The sequence below is a fragment of the Desarmillaria tabescens genome (genome assembly GCF_030435595.1).
Source record: "Desarmillaria tabescens strain CCBAS 213 chromosome Unknown EV420scaffold_84, whole genome shotgun sequence".
Lineage (NCBI taxonomy): Eukaryota > Fungi > Basidiomycota > Agaricomycetes > Agaricales > Physalacriaceae > Desarmillaria > Desarmillaria tabescens.
The window spans coordinates 134,830-142,274 of record NW_026848383.1 but is presented as its reverse complement, the minus strand read 5'-3'; the positions used below and the strand labels follow the sequence as shown (position 1 = coordinate 142,274).

Genomic DNA, 7,445 nt, shown 5'->3' with positions numbered 1-7,445 from the left:
CTCCACGACTTCCTAGGCTGCAAGGATCATATTTCACAGATTTTCCTATGCTCTACAGCTTTACATGTTATGAAAATGTGAGGTTCGTTAACGTTTCCTAGAGAAGCTGTAGCTGTGGCTCACTATGCACCCATACTGTACTATTACGACCGGATATTCACATAACGCGTAACAGGCCCTTTTGGCGCCTTAAATTACTAAATATAGCGTTATTTTTTCGGTCCGGCTGACGCCGGAATACCTATTAAGGTAGATGACATCATAATGAAGATGTAACTTTGTGAAGATGTGCATAACGCGTAACACCCCGTGAAGATCCGGTCGTAATAGTACAGTAATAGTCACCTGAAGCTGTAATTGACTTCCTATTACTGGCCACGTTTTAACAGCCACATACTTCCGCCTTCAATTTTAAGCTTCATGGTATAAAGACCACGTGTAGCTCCCGGGGGTCGAGTGGTAATAAACATTACGATCTCAACAGCACTGAGGTGAATCAAAAGCGCTTGATTCACCGTCGTCGTCCAGCAGCCACCCACCATGTCTGACCCTGAACATCTCCCTATTCCATCTGCACCACCATATGGTGACTATGTCGAGACAACACGAGTCGTCAGCACCCCAGCTGATGATTTTGCGCCCCCTCCTGCGCCCCGTCCAGCCCCTCCATGCTCAAAAACTCGTACTTTCCACATGGCCGTCGCTAATCACGACTATGACCTTGTTTCTCATTTTCTGACTTCGACACCTCCTCTAGCAACTCCGAACTCCATCTCCTGTTCCGCCAACACACCTCTCTTTACTGCCGTTCGCGTTCGAGACATTAAAATGGCACGACTTCTCATCACTCACGGCGCCGACGTCAACGGGTGGAGCTCGCCCCTCTACACCGCTGCGGATCCAAACTTCAATTTATCTTACGATGATCTCAATCTATGTTTATGCAATGCTGGCGAAGGAGTCAAGTATGCATTCTCGGCTATGCAGTGCGGGGAGCAGATCGTATCGCATTGGCTTGATGTGGGACTTGTACCCCGTACTCCTCTCATGGAGGCCGCATCGACAGGTCAGATAGCGATGGTAAAGCTCCTCATGAATGAATATCAAGCAGACGACACCCTAGTTTCGCCTGATGGTCAGACTGCTTTGCGACTCGCCGCTGCAAACAAGCACCGCGACATTGTGGCATTCTTGCCCGCCAGACGCCTAGGTGCTTTCAAACGGATTAAATGTGGGTTTTCTTCAATTAATTGTTCGTTTCGCAGCACCTGACGCCGTTCTCGCCTGTAGTCCGATCAAGAAAAGCCATGAGACGTGTCAAAGCCATCGCCTTGAAGCTCTATGACATCGGCAAGTTCTTCGTTTGGGATTTGCCCAAATTCTTTCTATGGACCATTCCCAAAGAGATTAGCTTGTGGATTTGGCGTGGACTTACGTGGAAGAACTTTATCCGCGTCGGGAGGTTCTTCTTCTGGAGAGTACCGAAATTCTTCCTCTATCATCTCCCCAAGTTCTTCCTCTGGGATGTTCCCAAATATTTCATCACCGAGTTCCCATGGGCCAAATTTGGCAGATTCCTACGGGACACTGTGAAGGACGTCGCCCGGTGGTTTTGGGAGGACGTCATCAAGCAAATTCCTGGGTTCTTGAAGCGAATGGCGATAAGAGTGTATGACCTCCTTGCTACTTTCGTGAATAGGATACGGGAGGTCGTCGAGAGATTCTTTTCCCTACTGCACACCATTGCGCTAGCCGTCTGGACGTTCCTGAAGGAGGTCACTCTTCGTGATGTATGGAACGCGATATGCGATCTCTGCAGAGCGATTTTCAGGAACCTGCCGCGAGCGGTATGGGAAGGGATCAAGGCCGTGTACAGAGTCCTGAACAGGACATTCAGATATACGCTAGAGATGGCATGGGAGGTGGCGAAAGGCGTGTATAGGGTGGTGGTATATGTTCCAAAGCAACTGCTGAGGATATGCAAAGAGGTAGGGGCTGTTGTTGTGCGCCTTGGGAAGGAGGTAATCGTGTGCGTCCGGCCGAAAGTGATGCTAGTGTGATTTGGATCGCGCATTGATACGAGAGTGCTTTTAATGTGCACTGTGGCACAGCCTGTACGATAGTGATTTGTTTTGTTGTACTAATAAACACTTTTTGAACCCTCTGTGTAAGACAGATAGGCTCTTCGAGGGCGAGAAACCATTTGAACGACATGAAGGGCAATAAGACGCAGAGGAGGTCGTCTCTCTGTGAGCACACGGTCTTTAATATATGGGTCCGAAGGCTGTCATCGTGGGCCACCTGCGGTGTAAGGTTTTGTTGTTCACGGTGACGATTCTAATATCCAGGGTGTCGACGACCAAGCTCATCAGAACCGTAGCGACACGTGGGGATAGTAGACAGGGTGAAGACAGTTCGAACTTAGCGGACAGTGGAGGCAATTGATCGCTCAGAGTGTGATATTTGAAGAGGAGTGTCCCCTGTGTTCCATAATCGTGGAGATAGTAATTCGAATTGGCATATATGCGCCGTTCTGATTCTGCTGTGAATAACGGAAATCAGTACTCGGCATTGGGCAGAAAACGAGAGTTGTGGCGAACAGGGATTATGGTCCATGCTTACAATGCACCTGAGTTTACCTGCAGGGGAGGACAGAGCTCTTTCGATAACCAACGCGACCTCTAATGAAGTGAAGGTGACGAATCTCGACTGTATCAAATCAAAACAAACGTGGCACGCCAGCAATTGTTACAACTATGTGAGCTTGATATATAAGACGAGGCCTGAGCATGGAGAACGTCAAATCACAAGAAATGAGACAACCTATTTCACGAACTTCCGTTGCGAAACCAAAATAAAAAAGCCTAGCAGTAGCAGTCTAACTGAAATCTGAGCTCCGGAGAGCTATAAGTATTATCTGCATGAAGGGTGTGCTAGAAATTTACACGAAGTCAACAGAGAGGCAAGAGCCATGAAGTTCTCAAATATCTGAGTCGAATAGCGAGCGCCGAGGACGTCATGGAAGAAAGGAAGAGGCGCATGATCACGTGCTACGAAGCGCGAGTCGAGCACGTGATAGCGTCGGGATTCTTTTTTAAATTTTACTCCTCCACTATCGTCTGGATGTTACGCGTTGTAAGCCCGTGTTTTTGTGCCAGGAGATAACAGAACTCTACGCCAACATACCAATGCGAGGTCTTCTGTCAGGCACGTTTACTGCAACAATATCACCCCCCGGAACTTGACGCGGGACTCGGGCGCAGTTCGTCCACGTCCCGAAATTTGCGATCTCTTCCAGAATCCCCTTCGCGATAGAGAATGCCTATAACTCTAGATTTTACTCCTTGATTACCGGTTACTGTCCCCTAAACAGGAGGTTCGACCTCGGAAGAATCTTATCCCAGCAACAGTCCGACTTGATATAAGCTTTTACTCTTCATTGGATAGCGACACCTTGGATCCCTTGTATTTGGACCTTTTTCTGGAACCTATACCTGACCCCGAAGACTCGGACATAGGTATCATCGATCCAGCCATGGATCTCGTCTTCTCGTACTCGATCGTTGCCTTTGACATAATCACAAGATGTTAAACTCTGTTTAGTCCAATATCCCCGGTAGATAAGATCTCGTCATTGGCTGCATTCGAGATAACCCTCGAATTTCAGGCCCAGGTGACGAATTTGGAGTTCCGTGTCTTCCTTTGTCTCCCAAATCCGGATGTTTTTTTACGCAAGGCTCTGGTTCTCAAGGCTGTGACGGCTCCAGCCACTCGTTACACATATCGCTCGAAGGACGCCCTGGACAAGAGGTGGACACCACAGACCGATTATCTGATTTTCAAGGTTATTTTGCTCATGTTTTCATATGCCTCGCTTCACAGCGACCGTTTTCAGCCTCACGATCTCAAAAGTCATTGTATTTCGTTCCGTCACGGAATTCTTAGTCGTTTCACTGGAAGACGAGACGGCAAGTCAATCCCAGTCTTGGGAATAATTGCCATTTTTTGAATAACGAGGCCCCGTCTCCACACTCGAAACAAAGATCGACCCTGATAGTGTGCACAGTGCTGGATAGATCTCAATTAGGATACCGCCTTGAATTTAAGCCATCGCTTTGGGCGAGAAAAGTCGTTCTTCAACTTGTTCACCTTTCGCCCAGTAACCGCCCTGTACACTGAAATTATGCTCGTGAGTAAAGATCACTTTGTGATTCCCTCCGCTTACGCCTGCTATTCTGTAGGTTGTTGCCTCCTCCCGCCGTGATGAATGCAAAAAGTCGTTCAAAAAGGTGGGCGGCTTGAATAGCCGCGAGGTGCTCCAGCTGAGGGAGGAGGGCCGAGAGAGAAAGTACGTCTCTTTTTTATCCTTAATGAGATATAATGTTGACAATCATTTGACAGGCTGTACAAATGTCCCGACTCCCCGCGGACGACAATACAATTTTGCAACTTGAAGGTGCATGTGAATTTCCGGCAGTGAGTCTTTTTCTCTCACTCTATTTCTGTCCAACCGACTGGCTAACTGTTATTTCTAGTGGAAAGAACATAAACCCGATCCGTCTCTTGAGCACTTCCGCCTAGACCCAGCAGTATGCTGCATCCAACAACGGATCTTCTTCATTCTCATTACCTCTGGTTTTATTTCCGTCAGTTTCCTGATAACTTAGTCCTAGATCACTTACTAGCCATTGACAATTGTATTCATCACCTGTGTTATGAAAATAAATCTCTTCAAAATCAAAGAAGCTCACATTGATGTTCCACGCCACCCGTCTTTGGAATCCGCGGACTCGACAAAATGCCGCCTTGTGCCGAACTCCCGGGAGCGGCAAGACAGCCGATCTCCGAATCCGGCGCCTTTCACTTGACTTTCGTGTGCGATCTTTATCACTCGTCTGCAATGTTGCTCTCAGTACCGAACGAAATCTTGAGCAAGATTACTTTTGAAGTGAGAACTCACTTTATGATGCCCGAAAGAAACTGCTAAAAACCACGCAGGCAGATAATCGAACACGTCGGCGGCTTCGGCGTACGTGTAAACTTCTCAACAACGTCGCCACACCTCTTGTCTTCGAGTCAGTCTACATAGACCTATCTTGGAAGCGTCCTTCCGGCTCAGTTCTCCTGTTTCTCAAATCGCTTACGTCTGGACCGAAATTGGCGCAACACATTATTCGTCTATCCCTCTATCTACCCAAGCGTTTCCGGCCTACGCGTTCCTGGTTCACGAGTGAAGCTAAAATCAAGAAGGAAGAGCATAGACGGGATTCCTTCGATCAACTCTTCATTGAAGCTATTCCATCTATGGTGTCATTAAAATCATTAACGTGAGGTTCATAAATTTTTGATCAGCTTGATTGACATTGATATCCCTTTTCCATGCAGTTGGAGGAGTAGCGGGGATGAAGGGCCGAGTTACGCTCAGCTAATGTTTGAACATTTCGGAGATCTACCACTCCTGTCCAATCTAAAGATATCCAGCCATGGCACCTGGGACATACCCTGGTCTCCATTTCGCCACATTCGAGATCTCAAATACTGGGGACGAGGCGCCAACGAGCTCATTACGTTCCTCGGCTACAACCTGCACTTGGAAAGTATAGATGCTTCCGTCTGGCGTCCTCTGGATCTCAGTTTCGAGGACGGACTACCAATCTCATCACTTTTTCGCTCATTGCCTCCGGGCACCTACAGCACTGTCAAAACATTAAGAATAGGTGGTGTCACGTTCAACCAACTATACGCGCATGAAATCCCTGATCTTATACCACATTTGCGTTGCCTGGAGAATCTGAGGGTGTATATCCCCATACCCAATGAATTTTGGGACAGATTACGCGAAGATGATATACACTTGACCTCTCTCTCATATTGCGAGAGTAACATTGATAGCGCCCTGCTGTCGTATCTCATGTCCTATACAGGACTTCATGAACTCTCACTGGGAATATGGGACCGCCCGACGCCCAACAGTCTCCACAATGCAGACCTCCTGCCGAATGTTATCGCCTTAAGTTCCTGGTGCTTGACGAAGGTTCACATTGAGCCGGACCATAGCGGAGCATGGTGCTTGGACCATCGTATGCTAGATGCATTGGTAATTTGCCGTGGTCTGAAGTCGCTACATGTATGTGCCGATAAAGTGACAACTAAAGTGGAAGTAAACAATGTGATTGTGAGGCCCCCTCCCCCCCTTCGCCCCAATGATCGACTAATTTCCCTCATAGGATAGAGTATTAGGAGCTCTCATGGTGTTGTGGCCGAATCTCTGGGATCTGAACATAAATGCAGTATCCCCTTCCTTTGGGTTTGATGCGGTGAGGACGGCCGCAAGCCAGATCCATGGGCGCATTTTAGCATTTCGTTTCGCGCCGCTACCACCGGAACGGGCTAGGCTGCACGTGTCGTCAGATTTTGCCACATATTCGGTAAAAATTCACGATCAAAAGAACAATACTCACTCGTTCAAGGTACGGTATCTGAACTATTACGGGAAGAAAGAATCAAGTAGGAAATACAAGTTTTGGAGGCGATCGGATGGTACTAATGATGATTAACATGTAACTATCTGACTTATCGTCAGAATAAACGTTAAAAAGGAATGTCGAACTTGCTTTTATTCACCACCAGAATGAGTGCCCGGCTGAGGATTTCACAGCTCACGAGCCACTCTTGCACCCAATAACATGATCGTGAATCGACTTCTATTGTTAGGTAGCATGATAGCGATGCTATCACTGAGAGACCATTGGCAGTATCTCCTCTGAGAGTATATAGGCGCTGTTTCAATCAGTGGGATTTCCTACGGTGAGATAACGTCACATCAGATCCACAGTCGCAATTGGAATATACAAGGAATACAGATAAGACGATACTGACGCGACCAGCTACGAGAATTATAGACGGAAGGGATCGGTCATCTCTAGCAAGCTCTAGAATACGTGGTACTCGGAATCATTTACAATGTCCTCGATGATGTGGAGTGAGTCTTGCTCCCAGGTTCGCTACTATACGCTCAGGGGATGTTTTATTCAACTTGACCATCATCAGCGACGCTGCCTTTGTGGCGGGAAATTTTAAAGAAGATGAAGGCGAACACTCTACCGCGTCTAGATCCACCAATCCGACTTTCTTAACCGCCATCTTCGCAATTGAGCGCCGACAACCAGTTGATGACTACAGGATTCTATATCGTTCGGGCTGCCACTGAGACTCGTGGCCAGAAAAGAGTGACCGTGAACTCAAATATTCAAGCGCCGCATCTGGTAAAATCTTGTCGAACGCGTGGAATCAGGATGTCGGTCATGTTACGTCTCCCAAATGACATCATAGTACTACCTACGGGCTTGCATCCCACTCATCACTTTTTAGGACGCTCTTGCCGGTAAGTAAACCTGTAAATTTGGCATCCAATTATCGAAAGAGTGTCCTCCTTACACCGAATC

At 47.5% G+C, this 7,445-nt stretch overlaps 3 protein-coding genes across 3 annotated transcripts; all 3 read left to right on the top strand.

The window, feature by feature from the left end:
* Positions 1 to 373: 373 nt before the first annotated feature.
* On the top strand, positions 374 to 2,164 carry EV420DRAFT_1341856 (uncharacterized protein). The gene is made up of 2 exons (XM_060468940.1): positions 374 to 1,231; positions 1,291 to 2,164. Exons 1-2 carry the CDS (start codon positions 541 to 543, stop codon positions 2,058 to 2,060), a joined length of 1,461 nt encoding a protein of 486 aa, XP_060323298.1. The 5' UTR covers positions 374 to 540; the 3' UTR covers positions 2,061 to 2,164.
* Positions 2,165 to 3,018: 854 nt separating this feature from the next.
* EV420DRAFT_1486262 (uncharacterized protein) lies at positions 3,019 to 4,581 on the top strand (the record flags this gene model as incomplete). The annotated part of the gene is made up of 7 exons (XM_060470369.1): positions 3,019 to 3,135; positions 3,335 to 3,552; positions 3,604 to 3,844; positions 4,088 to 4,189; positions 4,242 to 4,348; positions 4,402 to 4,476; positions 4,536 to 4,581. 7 exons carry the CDS (start codon positions 3,019 to 3,021, stop codon positions 4,579 to 4,581), a joined length of 906 nt encoding a protein of 301 aa, XP_060323297.1.
* A 281-nt stretch (positions 4,582 to 4,862) lies between these two features.
* EV420DRAFT_1170963 (uncharacterized protein) lies at positions 4,863 to 6,678 on the top strand. The gene is made up of 4 exons (XM_060466195.1): positions 4,863 to 4,948; positions 4,999 to 5,327; positions 5,386 to 6,169; positions 6,228 to 6,678. The coding sequence occupies exons 1-4, from the start codon at positions 4,901 to 4,903 to the stop codon at positions 6,555 to 6,557; spliced, it is 1,491 nt and encodes a 496-aa protein (XP_060323296.1). The 5' UTR covers positions 4,863 to 4,900; the 3' UTR covers positions 6,558 to 6,678.
* The last annotated feature ends 767 nt before the right edge of the window (positions 6,679 to 7,445 follow it).